At 37.8% G+C, this 22,555-nt stretch overlaps 1 protein-coding gene across 1 annotated transcript; it reads right to left on the bottom strand.

Annotated features, from left to right (window-relative positions):
- Window positions 1-1,530: 1,530 nt before the first annotated feature.
- On the bottom strand, window positions 1,531-21,078 carry LOC581658 (solute carrier organic anion transporter family member 4A1). The gene is made up of 12 exons (XM_030986390.1): window positions 20,973-21,078; window positions 13,228-13,725; window positions 12,416-12,941; window positions 11,745-11,841; window positions 11,339-11,426; window positions 11,098-11,218; window positions 7,256-7,510; window positions 5,843-6,038; window positions 4,925-5,084; window positions 4,156-4,325; window positions 2,987-3,051; window positions 1,531-2,063 (listed from the first exon to the last, which is right to left on the bottom strand). Exons 1-12 carry the CDS (start codon window positions 21,000-21,002, stop codon window positions 1,792-1,794), a joined length of 2,478 nt encoding a protein of 825 aa, XP_030842250.1. The 5' UTR covers window positions 21,003-21,078; the 3' UTR covers window positions 1,531-1,791.
- Between the last annotated feature and the right edge of the window lie 1,477 nt (window positions 21,079-22,555).

The raw sequence follows: 22,555 nt of genomic DNA, 5'->3' as shown, positions 1-22,555 counted from the left end.
TAACTGAAAAACCACCATATAATTTTTAATATTCAAAAGTTACATATTAGACAAAGTTTTCCAATGCTATATTCAAGCTTACCCTGTATGCAAATAAGAGAAAACAAACAATTTGTTTGAAAGACAAGATTCAGTACCAAGAAAAACATAAATTCCTGATGACAAGTTTTTTTTGTTTCTGTTGTCATGGTAAATAAAATTAGAGTACACTAAACAAACATTGAGCATTTGAATCAGCAAATTTACACAACTTCCTTTCTGACCTTTCTTTGTACATAAATCCAATCCATCATTATCAACATATACCAATAAATGTGAATTACCCAAGGTGTACATTCACCATCAAAATATGTAAATGTAACTGTTCACGATCATACAAAACAAATGGGTCTTTTCTTCATTTGTTTTTGTCCGCAGACTGTGGCAGTAAACAAAAGGGGTCTTTTAGCTAAAATATCCCATTAATAAACAAGCATTGGGTGTTCATATTTACAATTTATATATTAAAAGTACACCAGGGGATGTTTCACAAAGATCCAAAGTCGTAGTTATATCTAAGTTGCACTTAAACATTATGGAGAGCCATTTGTAGCCTTAAAATGAAATATATTCAAAAGCAAATATTAAAGTATTTTAGACTTTTCATAAATTCCACATCAAGAACATGAATTCTCCTTGATAATAGAAAATACGACTGACTTGAATCGACATTTCATGCCTTTTAAAATAACGTTTACAAAATATTTTCAAGATGCTAATGGCTTTCCATAATTGTTAAGTCCAATTTAGGATCTTTGGGAAACACCCCCCTGTATGTGTACTTATTTTCGTTCTCAAGGTGTGCCTAAATTATACCTTACATTCCTTGGTATTTTACGAAGGAGCCTCTTTGAAATGATATAAATAGTTGTAACTCACAATCTACATTTTACTTGGCTAATGAAAATCTGGTAATTGTGTACAAATCTTATTGTTGGCGATTAATTTTAAAAACATGGAACAGTCATGTGTTACATACTCTAAACACACAGAGCACTCCTAGGTAAATCAAAGAATTGCTACACATCTTACAACCCCTATCCGATTAAAATACAACCTTATATCAATGGAGAGCTGAATGAACGTTGAATACAAATAAAAAGGAATAACAAATATTTTCCATTTCAGTATTGCACAAAAGCATATTTCAACCTCATTTTCAGCACCCCTCCAAATTACGGGACAACGGGGGTCGAATTTGCTGCAGTTACGGTGGCGACACACCTGATCAGCACGCCTGTAGATAGCTGAAGCAATAAGCTGTGCTTACTTATTGTAAAGTCATTGTGAAGTCATTGTGAATATGTGTAAAGTCAATAGCTAGTTTTTAGGTCAACCAATTTCAATTTTCAAAGCTAAAGATTTAGAATTTTCAAAGAGCTGTTACTCCTTTGTCAAACACTCAAATAGCAAATGATTGATATTTTTGTACTCTATGGCCTATAAGCCTTCCATTGATCTATAAAATTCATCTATTTCATTTTTCATTTCCGATAGGTATTCATCTCAATTCATCTTCTTTCTAACATAGTTTTCACAATACTGCCCTCACAAGCTGATCTTGGTCCAGCAACAATACGATGGAAGAACATCCTGCAAAGCGGGTGGAAACAGGGTACGGTCACTTTGGTCATAGAGCATCGTCCTGTAACTGAGCAGCGCCCATCTCTTTTTTCTAACATAGTTTCCTTGATACTGCCCTCACACGCTGATCCTGGGATGGCATCGCGCAAAGTTGGTGAGAAACTGTGATCATAAACTGTTAGTATTATCTTCATTCTCCAGCTTATCATACTTCCCCCCGTCGGCACCTCCTCTCCCGTCGGGCGTCCTGTAACTGAGCAGCGCCCCCAGAAGGAATATCAGTCCACCAACGTTGGCCAGGAGGGTGATGAAGAAGAAGACCAGGGACAGCTCCGAGTTCTGGTATAGCCAGCAGGTCCTGGACCCATCGCAGGAATCCTCCCACAGCAAGCAGGACTTGTCAATAAGAAGACCAAGAACAACGGGTCCTGGGATAGTTCCTATATGGTGCAATGTGGAGGAGTAAATGAGAAATGCCTTTCTAAATCATTTTTTATATTTGATAAGCCTCACATGGACGCTGCAAGAGGAGGTTGGACCCCCCCCCCCCCCCTTCATCCCTTCAAAATATCTTGTTTAAACCTAAAGCACAAAAGTTAAGACCCATTTCAGCCTTTCTTTTTCAACACACAACAAAATTTGTTAAACCTCTGTAGACCAATTTTAAATTTTAGAACAGTTGTCTTCTTTTGCTTAATGGCAACTTTTTTAGTGATTTGGGGGCTTTTTTCATCTGCGATCCCCATCCGCCTTTCAAGGTCACATGTTAGTATCATGAAGTTAAGCATATTTCACAAAGAATAAAGTCTTGTGAGAATATGCTAAAAGCTCTAGTATTAGTTTAGTTTATCAAATCCTACTTGCATGTAAAGCTGTATATTGTCTTTTGGGAAAATGCTAAAACACTCCTTGTATCAGTGGAGTCAATAATAAACTGGGGTATCTCTTTTATAGGGCACATATCCAACACACAAGGTGCTCAAGGCGCTCCAATATTACCTTGGATCTTCTAGGCTACCATTTTGGGTGCTCACAGTATTCAAGCAATCCCTTCCGATTGAAAGCCATTTAGCACCCGGGTGGAATGTGACAAATGTGGCATAATGTATTGCCAAAGGACCTAAGTGCAGCGGCAGGACTCAAACCACAAACCTTGTGATCCACAGTCCGACGACGTATCCACCTGACCACGACACCTCTATTTATCAAATCATATCATACTAATTACAAATCAAGCAGATTCAATGTTACGGGTGATTAACTAAACCCCCCCCCCCCCCACACTCACCACTTCCGACTATTTTCCAGTTAATAAACATTGCACAAAAAGTGCAATTTTCACCAGAAAGAATTACGCACTCACCTAATGCACTGTACAATAAACTCTGCAACCCTAGAGCAAATGTCCTCTGTGAATGGGGCACACATCTGAAAGAAAAAAAGCACATTCAGCAAAGAAAGCTTTAAAACAAAATTTATGTAACACTATGTAGTAAGCATGTGTAATTGAAGATCTATTTCTATTTTCCTTGTGATGAGAATTCCTTCTGGTTTGGGTTAAAATAATGTCACACGATGATGTGCCAATCATTTCTGCTCATATTACCATCATGATTAATTCAACAATGAGTACAGTAATATACATAATTGTATAAAGCTAAACACCTATAGGCAAAGCTTTTACAAGAAGGTCATATTTCTGGAATAAATATACTTTCAAGACATTTTGCTAAAGTGACATCCACTGTTTAAAAGTGCATTTTGTATCCATGTAAAGCCCTTTAATGTTGTACAAATATACTAGATAGGATGAGAAAAGAGGAGTAACAACTCATTGTCTGAATGCAAGATGACGGGAGCTTGAATATCAGTCATTTCAAGATCTTCAGTGCAGATCAAAAGAGCTGCAGCCCCCCCCCCCCTGTTGTGTTAATATTTACTGTAAAAATTCTGTAACAAGTAATCACACCGTATATTCATTTAGTTGAACAATTTTGAAGAGGGTATTATTTGGCACTTCAAAAATATGGCAGACCGACTTTACACACGTTTCAAGAATACAAGACATAGTCCTCATTAAATAAGACATTTCTTGTGCCCCGTCAGCGATATTTTTAAACCTAACCTAGCCATCCTGCGCTGCATATTAATATTTGAATATATGAATATTTGCGTTGGTAAAATTAAATCGACCAGATTCTGGACATAACCAGTATGTCCCAATGATTATGGACAATTTATGACCTGGCTAGTCATTCGTTTACGGTAAGCCACCCGATTTGATCGCAATGTCATTCATTTTAAGTAAACATAGCTTTGCACTTGTAATTTTTGTATGAAATCTCTTTATTTGATAAATTTTCGCATCAAATTCTGTGTGCGTGCGTATCATGAATATTTATGACTAGCGCATGACGTATGGTTCCTATTGAGCCAATCAAATGAAGCGATAGGGAGTCAAGGTTAGGTTAAAAAAAGACGCCCCCCCCCCCCCCCCCCCCCCCCCCCCCCCCCCCCGTCAAGGATACAGACCGTATTGTAGCTGTCCATACTGGCACCAGCACCATCCCACCGAAGGTGAGAAGCAGGAACATTACCAGAAAGAACGGCCATTTAGATCTGCAGAAGATGTAACACTTTCCAGGCTCGGCAGAACCAGGTCCAGGACTAGAGCTGTTCCTGATGCAAGAACAGTCCGTGTACTGCGGTGAAAAATGGAGAAGAGGTAGCTTGATCGTCAAAGGTAGGAGCCATGTTTAAGGAAGTTATACGCAAGTAAAGCTCAACATCAGTTATGAAAATGGAGGCATACTAATCCTAATAATTACTACATCAATTTATAAAGCACAGCTACTATACAGATATTCTCTACTGTGCTGTTAACAATCTACACAATGTGTAAATTTCATTTATTTGTAGTCTTGAGTGTAGTGTTAGTTTCGACTGATTCAGTAATTCACCTATAAGCTAACACAATATATCTTCAAGTACAACAGAAAATAAACCCAATGAACATCGCTGTTAATATTGTGGGTTCAGTGACACAAAGATGTAACTCCATATTTTGCCAAAATGAGTATTTGATATCAAACTGTTCAGAAAAATGTGGGTTTTCCAGGAAACACAAAGACTTAACTCCACCCAACCCCCCCCCCCCCCCATTGAAGTCAATGGTTAGTGAAAAAAAGACTTAACTCCTTAAGGCCCAAGTGCTCAGTGACACATGAACCACTTTTTCTAAAAATGACCAAAATGGAGTTACGTCTTTGTGTCACTGACCCCTCGATATGTTGTTATTTACCAAGACTTCATCGCCGTCCGACTGTTCTGAACAGCCGGCGTGGCAAGCCGAGTAGTAGAGGACCTTGTCACTGCCACACACTGGATCAAAACTTCTACCACAGCTACATTCTATGTTACACATAGCTGTAATATTGAGATGCGATTGAAGTTCTTGAGAGCTGCGGTATCAAAGAGCATGTGAGGTAAACATAAACATTGATGAGGAGAGAGTCACAAGATTGAAACGCATTCTCTAAACTAATAGATCATCGCTGTGATTACAAATGTGGCCTAAATGTTTTGCTGCTCCTGAACTGTTGCAAAATAGTTTATTTTTCAGAGTCTGGTGAATAAAAATTTAAGCACTGGCCGCAACAACATTATCATGATCAATACTTAATAAACTGTCATCTTTCCTTTTCATAATCTTGGATTTGTGAAGTAAAAATTGAATAGCTATGTACGTCAAAAAAAAAGGTACAAATCCATGAATATGATATGCATTCAACCCTTTTAGATGATCTTGTGAAGGTTTTAAATTATACATACATATATTTTTGTTTACATTTTATAGTGATAAATTTGATCATAAATTACAGCTTGATTATTCATTGAGTCAAGAGGTTTTAGTAAGAGAATGCTTTATGAAAACATATCCAAAATAATTGTGGAAATATTAATTTAATCTGATTTATCCAACATATTATTCAGGTACAGCATCGGTGCAAAAAGACATATTTGTGGAATTACATGAACATATTTTTGTGATTTTCATTTTACTATCTCATTTAAAAGTAGTTATTTAGGTAAAACATGGAATTACATGAACTTATTTGGCGATTTTCATTTCAATATCTGATTGATAAAGGAGTAATTTAGGCAAAGCACTAATTCTATAAACAATCAATATCAATATCAACATGACTAGAGAAATCACCTATTTATGTAGGGCACTGTCACACCAGCCAGGGGAACGTTGGGACACTTCAGCAAGAAAGCACAGGAAGCTCCAAGACATCCTACGGCACATGCCATGGCAAACCCAATGAGACCTTTGAACTTGAGGTCAAATCTCTTGATGATCCAGCCTCCGATCAAGGCACCTGTCCCCGTGCCAGCCATCGTCAGGAGACCTAGAGAGTTGAGACATTGAGGAAATAGGATTACTGTATTCATTGCTATAATAATAATATTCCGCTTATATTATATAGCGCTTAATACAATGTCTCTAAAGCACTATATATACTATCACCCCAGTCATTGGATTCAGTGCTTGCCCGCACACACTGTGTGCACAATCTCCACTCCCTGGGGAGCATTCCAGCCAGGCGTTACTTGATGCTCAAAAACTGTTTGACGGTCGCATCCTACCGGGTACCCATTTAACACCTGGGTGGAGAGTAGCAAGTGCAGGTTAATATCTTGCCAAAGGATATCAGTGCCGTGTCAGGATTCGAACCCTCGACCTTTGCATCTCCAGTCAAGCACCTCAAACCACTCGGCCACGATAGGGATGCGTATTGGCTCAGCAGCAGAGTAGTGGTCCAGTAATCCAGGGTCCCAGAACAAGTTGATACGCTCGTGCCCTTTGGTATTAAAGGCATTAACCCTTATTACCAGGTCATTGGAGAGAAGTTAAAGCCATCCAGGGCCTGTCAGGCCTCTGAACGAATGAACTTCTAGGAATTGAAAATTGTTTTTAACCCCTTTGTCTGTGCAATGAAGTTTGCAAACATTTGTTATGAATGAAACTGCCCTGACTTAAAGAGAAGGTTGAGTTCTGGGAAGAGGTGAAAAATAATTTGTGAGCATTATCATTCTTGTTATGCAAGTGTGGAAGAACATAATATAAGACATGTTCCCTGAAAAGCATGGCTCTTCAAATGCCTTCATATTACTTGGCCAAATTTCTTATCATTTTGATGATTCCAGAACCTTGCAATACACACAAATTCTTATATGCTAGATGATCAACCTTTTCTGATCGATTCCACACCGTTTCTTTCACAATGCAATCGCATGACCAGAACTCAACTTTATTTTAAAGGCAGGGTATTCTACTGGCACTGCTTCAGATTTAAATATACTGCCATCTGCTGGTCACAATGTCCCGATTTGTCAACACCCATGTCCCACAGTGCATCAACCACTGCATGGCATGTGTGATGATACCGGGGTCCAGGAACCAGAAATCGCTCTATGTACACCTTCACCGAAAGATCGTGCAATTGAATATACATACTGTACATGTACATGTACAGCAGTGGTAGCAAAGTCGGTAAAGTTCAATTTTCAATCTTCATGTCTATTGGGAAAAAAAGTCAATATGAAAACTAAATTGTATACTTACCCACATAGAATGCTGCACCACTAGAGGAGATATTCATCTGAGATTCCATGTACTTAGGCCCAAACACAGACAGTCCAGAAGCATAGAACCATTGACATGTGACGAAGAAGCACACACATATGAAAGGAATATTGGTGATGAGGTTGAGAACGGCCCTCGGAAAGGCCTGCAGACGCTTCTTCCAGCCTTGACCAGACTCAAACTCCTGGCCCCGCTGTACTTCGCTCTTTCTCTTGCTGGCAATTTCTTTTGATCCTTTAAGAAATATATGAGTGCACAAAATTCTTAATTATAAGACAGCAATCACATTCATTTAACAGTTTTTTTTAATTGATATTTTTTAAGCACTTATCTCCGCTCATTAGGTGTTCAAGGCACTCCCGTAATATCCTGCCTCTCCATAGGCTACCTATTCTGGGGCTCACAGCCAGCATTCAAGGCCTTTCTTCCTAACAGTACACATTTAACTCCTGGGTGGAGATTGGCAAATGCAGATAAATGTTTTGTCAAGGCAAAGGTCACTTACGAGTGCTGCCCTGGAGCTCCAACCCACCACCTCATCTCCGGTCAAGCAATCAAACCATTGCTCAGTGGTAGAGCAGTGGTCTCGTAAATAGGAGGTCCCGGGTTCGAAACCAATTCGAAGCTCTAGTGCCCTTTGGTATTTTAAAGGCATTTAGTTTATCCTCATTAGGCCTAAAAACAAATTGTTGTATTGCCCTTTAGGTGCCAAAACATGGATCGGTCGGTCAAAAAAGATTTTTTTTTTTTTAATTTTGTCGCCCTCTTTGGGCCAATATTTTTCAGTTTTTAATGTTTGAACAAAATACCTATTTTGTATTCATTAATTTTAAAAAATCTAAAAAATGGTTTTAAAAAAAAAACTTTTTTAAAATGCCGACCATAGATTTTTCAGATTTTTGGGTCGGTCGCAAAGGGCAATACAACAAGTTTTTATTTTAGGCCTTATCAAGTCCCTCGGAGAGGAGTTAAAGTCGTTGGTCCCCTGCTTGATTAATTACAAGCAAACGCATCTTTCCTCAGCAGTCAGGTAAAACAAACCAACAAATCAACCAACTGGACACCTCTACTAGGAGACTCTGTTTTTGTTAGTACTGCACCCAAAGTCTGAAACAATCTCTCTCCCTCTATCTATTAAAGGTACTGTAAGCATGTTTCAAAGCTTAAGAATCTTTTATTTTCATCAACATTTTTTATTTTCATTAACATTTTTCCTAGCCATGCTTTATTACGATCCATGTTTATATCAAACATCAGAGCTTATTGAATATCCTTTTCAGACTACTGACAACTTTGTTTTATTTTATTAAGTGTAATTTCTCCTATGTTCTGTTACATTATATTGTGCAGTTGAGTTGAGTTCATAGAAATTGTGCAAAATGAATTACAATCATCACTGATTATCATAATTACCATTGTGCAAGAGGCATGAATAAAAGGGCATACAGCAGAGCATAGGCTACAATAAATGCAATTAATTCCAAAACTGTTGTATGATGCAACCATCTGTCTCTTGACTTCTTTTACCTGATGTTTTTTTTATTTTTTATCATTATTTCTCTCTCATGAGGGGACCGTTTTTTGGTGTGCGAGGCAAAGGGGGTAACATCTCATTCATTTGGACTGTTTCTGAAGTTTTCTGGTCATTTTCTTTCTTTCTTTTTTGGTTAGGTGAATTAGTGGGGTGAGTCCCCGCATATGCACTTAAAGCTACAATATATTTAAAATGACAATCTGGTCGACAGAAGAAGAAGAAGGAGAAAAAAAGAAAATTATATATATATATATATATATATATATATATATATATATATATATATTCTCCAGGAAATGCAAGGTTCAGTACATATACATGTATGTATTCTGTCATTTGATAGTAAAATCTGACATTGTTTAATAATAAGTACCCATGCACCTAATTTATATGTACCTGTGGGTAACACATCCTGCTACATTGAAGGCCCTGCATGCCAATAAAGTAGCTGATAGTGAGACTGTATCCCAAAGTGCCAGGCGCCAGAGGTCTATTTCAATTGAGCAGGTCTTTCCTTCTAGTTTATAGAGCAGCTCACAAACATTGTCTCAAAAGCACGCACTATGGAACATTCATTCTTTTCAATATGAATACATATTGTGAAAGAGGGCAAAAGTCCAGATGGGAAGTCAAACCCATGTTAACAGATGACTACCGGTACATACAATCACAGAACTATAAATAATTGTTTCCCTTTTTATCATTCCAAATCCCATACAACAGACCTGAAAAAATAAAAGAATTTTGTTTACTTGTTGGAATATTTATTTAGCTGCAGTTGTTTAAAGGGGAAGTCCACCCTGAAATTAAGTTAGTTTTAATAGGAGTAGAAAAATGAGAGAAACAAGTCAGTGAAAGTTTGAGCAAATCCCGATTAAAAATAAGGAAGTTAGGATTTTTGAAGTTGTGATCAATCAAACACAAATTGGCAACTCTATGACGTATCATGCGAGCTCAACTTCCATTTGCTCAGTACTAAAAAAATCTAAAATTTTCATTTTCCCTCAAGAAAAATTTCAACCATACATGCACTCTAAATATAATAATTGCAAATATGTTTCTATACTCCCCCTGCAAGGAACAAATATATATTCCGTCATCAATAACGAAGAAAACATGATTTTATGGAATATTATGCACAAAGCAAATGAAGGAGAGCTAGTATAATAAGTCACAGAGTTGCCAATTTGTATTTGATTGATCACAACTTCAATAATTCATAACTTTCTTATTTTCATTCAGAATTTGCTCAAACTTTCACTCACCTGATTTTCTTATTATTCTGCCTCTATCGAAACAAACTTATTTTGGGGGTGGACTTTCCCTTTAAAAAGAAAGAAATTAGGGCAATAATCTCAGTGACTTTAGATGAAACTCTACGAACAAGGAGGGGATTGATGCGAATGAGTCATCAGCAAACACGTCGCATGACGTTAGGACAGACACATTTATCCGGACAGTTTGATTCAACTAGTAATTTAAAGATGACGTTTACAAGTAATGGACATTTTCATAAATCTCTAACAACTTATGTTACACAATATTCTAAAGGACAAGTATTTGTGATGGTAGTAGTGCTACTTGATGCTTATTTTTGGAAAATCCAGCAGCAAACCTGACAGATTTAATTTGTTCAGTATCCTACGTGTGTCACCCACTTCCTGTACTTGTACATTATATCTACATCTGTATTGAGAGCTGACAACGTTGAGATCATGGCCTTTAGAATGACAAAAGTCGCATTACGTTTACTATTGCTGATGAGTATTCTGAGGGGTACAGGCCTTGAAGAAACACCTCCTCGTATTTAGCAAGCTGAATTTAAAGGCATCATTTAACTAAATCTCTAAATCCGAGATCCATGGCCCGTGTTATCAGTGTCTATGCCTGACAAAATTGAGCTTTAAAATGATCTTGAAGTGCCTCAAAAAATAAAAAATCTTTGAGTGACCAGTTTTACAATACTCATGTCCCCCAATAGACTGTAGTGTTATAAAAACTGTTAGGAAAACGAACAAGGGAAAGTTCTCGGCGGTCTCGTCTGCATTACGCAAATCGATATGTGCTACATGACCCCTTGACGACTCATCCTACAGGCCCCATACATGTGAGGCATGGGATAGGGCTTTATACTTAAGTGATTTTGACATGCGACATTACTTGATGGAAATATGTTTGTGTGTTGTTACCTTTGCAATCAATGAGTGATTCACGAAATTCACGAAAAATAAGACGCCCACAAAAATATCTGCTTACACGGTATCCTTACATCAAACAGTGTACTCACCAGGCAATGCTTTAGGATAGCCGAGCATGAGAACAGAGATGATGAACAGAAGACTGCCATTGACGAGGAACCCTAACCACCAAGCCCCAACCCACGTCGGGTTGCTAGGGATACTAAAGCACTATAGAAGAAGACACACAAATAAAAGAATAACATTTGGAAATAAGGGAAAGTAGACAACAATCATCAATTTTTGTTGTTGACCAATGGTTGGAATGTTACATCAATACCCTTACCCTACCCTAACCAGCGAAATAAGATTCATGTGAGCGGTGAGCGATTTAGTGCTCAAAAGCTTCAAAAGTGCTTGGGTAAATTGAAAAATAGCACTGGTATACATTCATAAACTCTTATGTTTATCTGATCTTGATCAAGCATTCGGTGATCTTTTTCTATAATTTTTCTGTTTTTGCCCCTTTTTAAGATTAGAACCAATTAAATCTCAGAGTGCATTCCTTTAAATTGTTTTAGTTTGAATAAGTTAAAATGTGGTGTCAAATTACAGGAAATAAGCACACTTTTTTTTGGGGGGGGGGGGCTACAGAATGTATTTAATTCATTTATTTTTACATCATAACTGGTATAAATATATTATTTTAAAAGATAGAAAATAAGAACGATTATAAGATTGATAATTGTTTCCTTACCTGTCCGTTACATGAAAGTCTGTATAGACCCGGAGGTAGACTCCTCCCAGTGCGTAACCCAGGGCTGGTCCAGCTGCACTCATAGCATTGAAGATACCTGGTAAGAGAAACAAAATAAACAACATTATGCAAAATGCTCTGGTGTTCAACATTATACACATACATGACTTGAATATTTTTTGGAATCACTGAAGGGGGTTACACATGTATTTCCAAAGGGGTTATATTTTCTGTACCAAAAATATAAGGTCTAAAAACATTTATTATATACTTGTAGTCTTTCAGGAGTCAATTGTGGGGTTTTAACTCGCATGTTTCATTCCCAAATTAGGGGGGAAACTAACCTCAACAATAAACATGGGTACCCATGTTTGTTTTGAACGGAAACGAAGATATTTAGGAAAGAATTATGGTACAGCTTCCACATTCGAGCAGACTGCAACGAAGGTGGGGGTGAAGATATTTTTTGTTAGAATTAATTCATTTTCATTTTAGCTTTCCAGAATTTCAGATTTTCTACACGATGCAATGCAAAACAAAAGATATGTGTATGTCTTGCAAAATCTAGACACATATATATTTCTAATGCAGTAAGCAATATCACCTGAAAACAGAAGTCATTGATGAACAAATAGCAGGAAAAACATATTTATTTCAAATAGAATTCTTACCTAAGTAGAATCCAAAATCCTTAGCATGCAAGTTCTCATCCATATATGTTATGCCCAACGTATAGAGGGGCGACACTCCGATTCCGTGCAGTACCTGTGCTAAGATAAATACCCAGTAAAAAACAGCCAAATCCGATTCGGCACCACCGCTACCGTCGCAACTGTCCAACCTAGTCATGTTGTCGGGAGGCCTTTGACACAAGAGATTCGGCGATTCGCCCGCATCGTAGAGCCCCGTCAGGAAATGCGGGAGCGCAAATATCACCGATCCGAGGCTGAAGATGGCGGAACCGACGCCGATCCATCTGGGCTTGTTGCCCTGCTCACCAAGGTAGGTGACTAGGAGGGAGACAGAGAGTGCGGAGACATCGTAGGCGCTGGAGATGAAGCTACTCTTGAAGCTGTCCAGGCTGAAGCGATGTTCAAGGGTGGTGATACTGATGTAGACTAGACCAAAGGCAGTCATTCCCTGGATCAAGGACAGCGTACATACGAAGAAGAGAAAGCCCCTGGGGTTGTTGAAAATCTGTCACAGAAAAGAAATGTGTCAAAGAAAAGGAAACTCTTTTTCTTTCTTATTTCTTATATCACGCAGCTGATCTACAAGCAACAACTCTTCCTTAGGAAATCTCTCCCTTGAAGCTTCCCCGCATTTAAATAGGAAGTTAAATTTGTCAACAGAAGATAAATGGAAAAGCTTGTTGAAGATCTTTGTGGAGAGGGAGAAAAGTATGACCACAACAGCATACATTTCCATACCCCCTCCCTTTATGCCATACTTTTACTGAGAGTAAGATAAATAACAATTTCACCTGAACGAAAGGAGGGGAGTATCCAAACCAGCCACATTGTGAAATATCTTCAACATCTGAATGCACAATCTCAGAACATGCATCACTGGTAACCGTGGCAATAGCATCTTCGTCCAATATATTGCGCTCTCCATCTTCCCTGTCCTGACTTCCATTCTCCCCGACCGGAGTTTCAACTTGTCCTCCTGAGTGTTCTCTTCCATCAAGTACCAGTACAGCATCATCGTCCCCATCTTCGTCCCTACTGTTATTTCTGGATTCGTACCTTGCGATGGCCCCCGACAATTTACTCCTGCTTCCCTGTTCACTAGCTAATCTCGTTCTTGGGCTCGTTGGTGTTGTTGTACCATACTGTCTGTCCATTCCCTCATTGTGGAGGGGCTGGTTACCTGATGACGGACCATTCATGTTGCCTTTGACAGGGTTCCAGTCATTATCCTCATTGGTGAGTCTGTCGTGGGCTGTTGATATCAAAGGCTCAATATCAGCCTTGACCACCTGTAACCAAAGAAGAAAGTGTCCCAAGACAATTACAGTCCTAAACTGTTTTCATATTTACTGATATTGAGATTTGCACCAGCCCCAAAAAGAACAGAAAACAAAAACAAACAAAAAACAAAGGGAGCAGTGAGCAAGTTATCTCTGGTAAACTAATTAATGAGTTCTGGTTATTGTTTTTTTTATTTTTTTATTGATTTTATTTATGCGTTCAAATAACAAATACATGTTAATACATTTTCAAATCATGTATACATGTACATATCAAATCATGTTTGATAATATTATACATAACCATAATACAAAGCATACAAAAAAGTATAATGGATATTTGTATATATTTTTCATTGAACTAAAGAGATAAATTGAAGAACGCAGGAGACCGCCACCGGGAGCGGTTAGGCTGGAAATGGATGGCTGCCTCGTGAAAAAATAATTTAAAAAAATTTAGCAACAAAACTCTCCTGGTAAAACCTAGTGATCAAGACGGTGCAGTGCAATTGCAGGTGTGAGTGCAGGAGACGGCAGTTGAGTAAAAGGAATAATAAATCATGGTTTCCGGCAAAGCTATTAATATTAATTTCGAGCGTTTGGTACATACGATTGTGTTATTTTTTGTTTAAGTGTGGCTTTCAAGGAATAGAGGGTTGAAGTTTTGATGTTGTCAGGAATTTTTTTCTCAAATATCCGGACCACAATGTGTAATGGATTTGTGTGTCAATAATAATTTTGGGTTTGTTAGATGGAAATTTCTAGATATTTGAGTGGGGCAGGAATGAACAGAACAATTGAAACTAAAATGGTGGAAGTTGTTTATAAGTATACTTTAACATGATAACTGCTAATTGAATAGTATTAAAACAAACAATTTTAGTGTTCTAAGTTTAAAGAATAAGGGGTCAGTGTGAGCCAAATAATGTGATCCTGTACAAATACGGATAGCCCTCTTTTGTAATTTAAACATAAAATTGATTTTAGTTGAACCGCAATTAGCCCATACGATGTTGCAATATGTATGGGAGTACTAGCATATTATATACTAAGAATGAGGTTGCATGGGGTAGAAGAAACTTCAACTTTGAAATTATCCCAATGCTTTTGAAAATGCTCATTGGGTCTTCGACCTTTTTGCATTTATTTTTTTACACAACTATCATGCAGATGGGGGGGGGAGGGTCTTGATGAACACTCTAGAACCTGGACGCACCTTGTAAATCTCAGCAGTCAGGTGGAACGAACCCCAACCTCCAAAGAAATCTGACAGTCTATAAAGACTACATTGTGCTGCAGAAGAACCTAGCAAACGCAAACCCATGCAGCTATCTGGTTATTAATGATTGGGAGCATATCAACATGTGATGCCTCACTTCATTTGAACAATCATAAATCATCTGGAACTAATTTTAGTATCAACCCATAATTAATTCCAACCCTGGATTTCCTCTGTTGACTTACCCTGGCCTTAACTTTTTTCCCTACCCTGGAGATGTATAAGTACATGATAAAGTCATTCGTGTCTACAGTTATTCCCATTCAAACTTCGTATTCATGGTACAACCCACTTCCAAATCTGAGATTTTCTTTTTCAATTATTGTTGCAAATTGGTCCCAAGGACCTGTTTGACACCCAAACCCCCTACCCCTCCCCCTCCCCCTCCCCCCCCCCCCCCCCCCTTCCCATATGGTTAGGTGAAAGGTAAGTGCAGTGATCTTTTAAAGGTAAAGACCAGTTATGGTCATGCGATTGCATTGTGAAAGAAACTTTGTGGAATCGATCAGAAAAGGTTGATCATCTAGCATCTAGCATCTGCAAGGTTCTGGAATCATCAAAATGATAAGAAATTTGGCCCATTCTTCGTAAAGTTACAAGCACTATACACAGAAAGATATATATGGGACTTCCCTATATCTCTCACAGACCATGAGAGAAACAAATTTACCAAATATATGAATTAGTATGCGGTTTCCCGGCAAATTTTTTATCATCATGTATTAGTCAAAACATATTCCTTCACATGATTGGTAATGAGAGCTTCCATTTCATTTTTTTGAAATTGGGGCGTTTCCAATACTGGTCTTTACCTTTAAGGTTATAATGCTTAATTTTCTTCAGGTACTGTATGAACCAGGCTTGATTCTAAGAAGAAGGTAAAGCGGGACTAAAACCCCCCCCCCAAAAAAAAAAAAAAAAAAAAAAAAAAAATTGTTTGATTCCTTTTGAATACCTTGAATACCTTGAATAACAAAGCTTCTGGAAGAAAGCCGTCTCCAGCTGCCAAGCTTCCAGGTCTAACTTCAAGGGGGGGGGGGATGTCCCAGCTTCCGGGTCTTGCATTATTTTGATAATAATAATAGAATATAAGCCTACACTGTTTTTATTCTATTGCCAAATCTATGTTTTCCCCTCTGGCATTTAAAACTCCAGCTTTTTTACCTCAGACATTTTAACCGCTGACATTTTTATCTGGCACCTAAAAAGTAGGAGTGAAATCGTGGTGATTGGGAAACCTATAGCAAGTTTTAAGATTTTAATGGAACATAAAGTAGCTCAACGAAATGTATGGCCACAAAAAGACGTGTCCAAAAACACAAAGAGCATAAAAGAAGTGATGTTTGTTAATTAAAATTGCTATTTTTACACAATTGAATGACAATTTAGCTACCATCTTTTACCAGTACCAGCTCCATATCCTAAAAATGTGGTTCTACTTCCGTGTGATAAACTCTTGATTTCCAATTTTGCATTCCAGACGAGTCTTTTCGAACCACCATATTTCACTAAGCTTCCTAGAAGCACTCAATCAATATCATTTGGCTTGACAATCATAACAAAGTTTTCCCATTAACCTTTGCCCTGAACCCTTCTATTCACTTGCAAATGCAATTTGGAGAATTTTCTCTCTCTCCTTCCCCACTTTCTTTCTTTCCACCTTTTCTCTCTCTCTCTCTCTCTCAATTCCTTTATCTCAATGTTTTTTACCCCTTAAGAGTTTCATCTTTAACAAAAAAAATCTTTACTGCACTTTCACCTCTTTGATAGTTCAGACATCTTCTTAATTAAAAGTTGGAGGGAGGGAAAAAGATCCTTCTATAGGGCAGCTCCAGGATTTCGCAAAAGTGGGGATCTAATTAACGAAAAAAATGGGACAATACAAAAAAAATAACAAAAACACGTACAAACAAAAAGGAACATCAAATATAGAAAATGGGTCTGATCAGGCAAAAAAGGGAGGAAAGGCCCAAATACACGAAAAGCTCCCAACAATTAAGGAAATAAGGGGTAGATCTAGATCTAGGATCTATCCTGAAAACTGAATTTCACGACCCACCCCCCCCCCCCCCTCCCCCACCTTTTTTGCATGTACAAACCTTAATATATTATTATTGCAAATATGTTTCTATTCATGCAACCCCTGTATCATAATCATCAAGATCAAGCGGCGGACAAAGCCCTGACTAGCACGCTAGCACACTAGCCAAGCCCCAAGGACCGGACTCGCAGTACCCCGGACAACCGTTGACCCTTTAGCACCCCGAACTCCCGGCGTACGCGACACCGGAACGTATGATGACTGATTAAACCCTACCCTGGCTCTTTAACTTCTATTTCTAAGTTCAAGTTCAAGTTTATTTGTCTTTCTTCCAACATAAATGTAATACAATTTAACAAATGTATAACATGCAAAGTATATAAGAGGAAACACTTATAAGAATAAAGTTCACACAATGCATTTACATGAGAAAACAAAAGAAGAAAAGACGAGGAGACCTAATTAAAGCTTAGCTTGTAGAGGTCAGGTCCCTCAAAAACAATAACATAAACAACAAGAACAGCCTGGTTATATAATAGATTAATAAATGAAATGTTCGTCAAAGGCGCTAAAGTACTAAAACAAATAACTATAAACAATAACCATATGATTATACACATGGTTTAACTGAGTAATAAAAAAGGGTGGGGAGAAGAGACTATGTACAAAAGGGGGAGATAAGAGTGATAATGATGTGGGATATAGAAATGAAGAGAAGGGCGGGAGTGGGAAAGAGAGGGAGAGCTCGAGTGGGGGGAGAAAGAAAAAAAAATACTTTCACTGTAAACTGAAAGCTAGCTACAGGCGAGAAAGGAAAGAAAAAGGAAAAGGTAAGTCGGCAGTTGCTATACAGTAGTAAATTGGGGAATGGATTAAGTTCAAATATAAATCACGACACTACAGATTAAGAAACAACTAAGTAATTATTCAATAAGTACAATTTCAGTTTACGTTTGAAGACAGATATACTGACAGAATGGCTAATGCTTGAGTCAAGAGTGTTCCAAAACCTTGGTCCAGTGCAAACTAAAGTGTTGAGAGTAAACTTTGTCCTTGCATGGGGTAAGTGGAATGCAGAAGCACCTCTTGTGGCATAATTGTGAATTTGATTGTTTCTCTTGAAAATCTTGGCTAATGCCAGTGGCAGTACACCTGAGTTGAGATCATACATTAAGGAACCCAATTGCATATAATAAATATCTTCTACCTTTAAAATCCTATGGTGATAAAAAAGAGGATTTGTATGAGCACGAAAGTCAGCATTACAGATTGTTCTTATTACCCTCTTTTGAGCCAAGAATATTTTATCTAATTGTGTTATTAGAGATTTGCCCCAAGCAAGCACACCATAATTAATATAAGGTAGAATTAAAGTTGAATACAAGATAAGTAATATGCTTTTAGGAAGAGTAGACTTCAACCTACGAATTACACCAGTATTCCTTGATAATATTTTGCATAGATTATTTACATGAGTTTTCCACTTCAATTGTTCGTCGATATAAAGACCTAAAAATTTAGTTGATGTTACCCTGTCTATCAGAACACCGTTGAACATAATGTCGCCGGGCAACATCTTGAGCGAATTGCTATATATCATATAATTGGTTTTTGTAAGATTAAGAGACAGTTTATTAGCATGAATCCATGAGGTAATATTGCGCAACTCTGAGTTAACTGTTTGCACAAGAACTTGTGCATCTTTGTGTGAAAAAAATATGCTTGAATCATCTGCAAACAAAATAAAGGATAATACATCAGAAGAATATTGAAAATCATTTATATAAAGAATAAATAAAAGAGGACCAAGAAGTGATCCCTGTGGGACTCCACAGCTGACATTTTGTAACTCTGAATCAAAACCATTTATGGATACGAATTGCTGTCTGTCAGCTAAATAGCTCCTGAACCAATCCAGGGCAGCACCCCTGACCCCGTAATGGGATAATTTACATAACAATATTTTGTGGTCTACTGTATCAAATGCCTTAGAGTAATCCAAGAATATTCCAAGTGTGTGCATGTGGTTGTCCATAGCATAAGAAACTTTATTGATAAAGTGCAGTATAGCATGGGTGGTAGTATGTTTCTCACGGAAGCCAAATTGAAAGTTGGAAAACATTTTACTTGAATTGAGAAACTTTACAGTTCTCACATAGATAAGTTTTTCAAGAATTTTAGAGAAAGATGTTAATAGGGAAATGGGTCGGTAGTTCGTCAATAGTTTTGGGTCACCCTTCTTAAAAATTGGGACAACCTTTGCCACTTTCATCTCCCTGGGTACAATGCCATTTGTCAGTGACAGATTAAATATATGCACTAATGGCTGTACGATTTCTACTGCTAAGTTTTTAACTAGACTGTTGGAGATAGTATCACAGCCTGGGCTTTTTCCAATCTTCAAAAAATGTATTATACTGAGTACTTCTACTTCATTTGTTGGCATTAAAAACAAACTTTGCTGGTTAGGTTCTTTCAAGAAGTCATGGAATGATTTATCACAATTTGGAATACCCTCCGACAAATTCGGACCGATACTACAAAATAATTATTGAACTTTTCAACAATAGATTTTGTATCATCTACTAATTCTCCATCAATTTGCAGAGATCTTATGCTGGATGTTTTACTGTTGCTTTTAAAAATATTTTTGATTACCTTCCATGTTCCTTTTATATCATTCAAGGTTGCCTGAAACTGAGTGGAATAGTAATTTTTCTTTGAAACACGTAATGTTGTAGTTAAAGTGTTCCGATATCTGGTGTAATTCAAGCGTGACTGTTCTGATTTAGTTGTCTTGTATTTATAATATAGCTTATTTTTCTTATTGATCGATTTCAATAGCGATCTTGTAATCCATGGCATTCGGGGGATCTTCTTGTGATTTCCACTATCTCTTTTACATATAGGTATATTCTCATCATACAGCAATATAAATTTTCGAAAGAAGTTTTCAAAAGAGCTATCAACATTTTGATCAAGTAAAACATCACTCCAGTCAGTTGCAATTAGGGCTTCCTTAAGCTTTGCAATATTTTCGGGATTGCTCCTACGGGCATGTTTATTTTGCCTAGTAATGAAAGAGGGTTTGCTCAATGGCATCTTGGCATAAATAGGAAAATGGTCCGATAGGTCAGAAATTATGATGCCAGCATCAGGAAAGGGTTGCAAATTAGTGAAGATATTGTCAATGAGAGTAGAGGAATTTTCAGACACTCTTGTAGGTTTAGTGATCAAAGGCATCAAGGAAAAGGACACCAACAGGTTCAAAAAGTCATCAATACAGCTATTTCCATCGCAAGTGAGCAGGTTCAGATTATAATCACCCATGAGAAAAATTGTCTTGTTATTAAGTAATGGATTTGACAAAATATTGTGTACCTCATCTATAAAGAGATTTAGATTACTTTGTGGCGGCCTATAAACGACACCTAAAACAACATTACGTTTTCCTGGTATGAAAACATCAACAAATATAGTTTCTAACACATCATTCATAATGGTAAGCTCATGACATATTTGGTAATCCATCACAGATGGAATGTATAAAGCCACCCCTCCACCTCTTTTATCTCGTCTATTATTAGAAACCAAATTATAACCAGGAATTAAATATAAGCTAGTATCGAATTCAGAAGGAAACCAGGTCTCAGAAACACCTATTGCTGTGAATCCTGATATACGCTTGGTGAAAACACTGAAATTTTCAAAATTCTTACACATACTACGTATATTCAAGTGAATTAAAGCAAGTTCATTACTCTCTGAACCACAGACCATATCAAAGAATTGCTTTTCGGTACAATAATTACAATTTATTGTAATTTGATCATCATTTTCATCATACTGTTGCAAGGTACTTGCATTGGATTCAAAAAAATTGCATGTAAGTCCTAGACTCGTGTGTTATTTCTTATTTTCTATACCGCTTCTCACCTGAATATTACCACCAAACAGGGAATCCATGACTGAAACTAATGACGCGAGCACGAGCTAGCTTGAGGTTTTTAATGTCTTCTTCTTGACTGCAAATGGTGAAATACATGTATGACCGACGCCTACTGCACTCTCTCTAGCTAGCTCAGCTCTGCGTACATTTACCGTACGGCTAGCTGGCCGTGCACCCGTGATCCCATGCCCACTGACCACAAATAAGGAGCCTTTCAACTTTTGTGTTATGTATTCTAGAACTTTTAGATTTGCGTGGACTGATACGTGTGACGTCCATTGCATTCAAGGCAGTGCATTAAAAGGACGTCGACCGTAAGCAATCCACATTGTCGTTGTGCAAATCTAAAAGTCCATATTCACCTCTTCCGGACGATGACAAAATAAAACACCCCCCCCCCCAAAAAAAAAGAACAGGCAGGAGTGATACGTTCGAATCATAGAGATATATACTTAATAAGATCTCTATGGTTCGAATAGATCTTGTTCAGATTCGGACTATTGAGGTGGGGGTCAGGGGGGGGGGGGCAAATCTGAACAAGGGACTATATTCAATTGGTTACCATGCATGGACCCATAGCTGAGCTAGGGGAGTGGGGGACATGTGTTGATTGATTGATTGATTGGTTTTTATTCGCAAAGGGTCCAATATACAACAATATACAAGAATAGCAGATCAAAATATTAAGTCAGCTTGAACTGGATAACCCGCCACGAAATGAGCTCGACAGCTTATTTCCAGTGGTGATATAGGCTGTATGTCATGTGTGCATTGTGAGTCACCAACCCCCCCCCCCCCCTCCCCCCCCCCTCCCCCCCCCCCCCCCCCCCCCCCCTCCTCCTGACCAAATGTTTGTGAAATACATGCATCCACTTTTCACCTCTCTTCCAAAATATTTATTTGGTTGACTTCCTAACTTATAAAACCCCCTCTATATAAAGTGTTGGGAGCCCCAAATTTGCCCCAAATTTACTTAAATAATTTTATGTACAGTGGCAATGAGGTGTAAGAAAGTGAATGTCATTTAACACAAACTTCTGCAAGGATTTTCACATCAAATAGGTTTGAAGACGGATATTGATCACAGAAAGTCATATTTGGGTTTACTGTTGTACGCAGAAAACCTCAATTATGTATTCTTTCATCAATATTCGTCTTCAAACACATTTGTTTTGAAAATCCTAGCAGAAATTTGTGCTAAACTTACACCCTCTCACACTTTTATACAATTTAGGGGAAATTTCACCCACACATTTTTTGAGCTCCCAACACTTTGAAGATGTTTTGCGAGGTAAAATTGAGGACAGCTTCAAAATGACTAAACTGAAACGTCAATATATTAGGTTGACTTTGTAAAGTGGCCGCCTGTGCCGCCTGTGCCGCCTGTGCCGCCTGTGCCGCCCCCTTTAATTGCCTCTTGGAAAACGTTAAGATGCTTATATAATGATTAATGAGGTAATATTTTAGAGAAGAAAGAGCATCTCCCCTCCCCCACCTGGAAAAAAAATGTGATTACATTTTGCCGCAATATAGACCTATACTAGAGAGGCGGATCAATGATTTTGTTTTA

Source organism: Strongylocentrotus purpuratus, unplaced genomic scaffold, assembly GCF_000002235.5.
Source record: "Strongylocentrotus purpuratus isolate Spur 01 unplaced genomic scaffold, Spur_5.0 spur5_scaffold_15, whole genome shotgun sequence".
In the NCBI taxonomy this organism is placed as follows: domain Eukaryota; kingdom Metazoa; phylum Echinodermata; class Echinoidea; order Camarodonta; family Strongylocentrotidae; genus Strongylocentrotus; species Strongylocentrotus purpuratus.
Note: the sequence above shows the minus strand (reverse complement) of the source record. Positions and strands in the feature narration are given on the sequence as shown.

Coding starts and splice junctions, on each gene's coding strand:
- LOC581658 (XM_030986390.1), bottom strand. CDS start 21,002: ATGGATTCCCTGTTTGGTGGTAATATTCAG. Junction 13,726..20,972: donor TGTTTGGTGGTAATATTCAG/GTGAGAAGCGGT, acceptor CTTTGGTTACAG/GTGGTCAAGGCTGATATTGA. Junction 6,039..7,255: donor TGGTGCAGCATTCTATGTGG/GTAAGTATACAA, acceptor TCAACTCTCTAG/GTCTCCTGACGATGGCTGGC.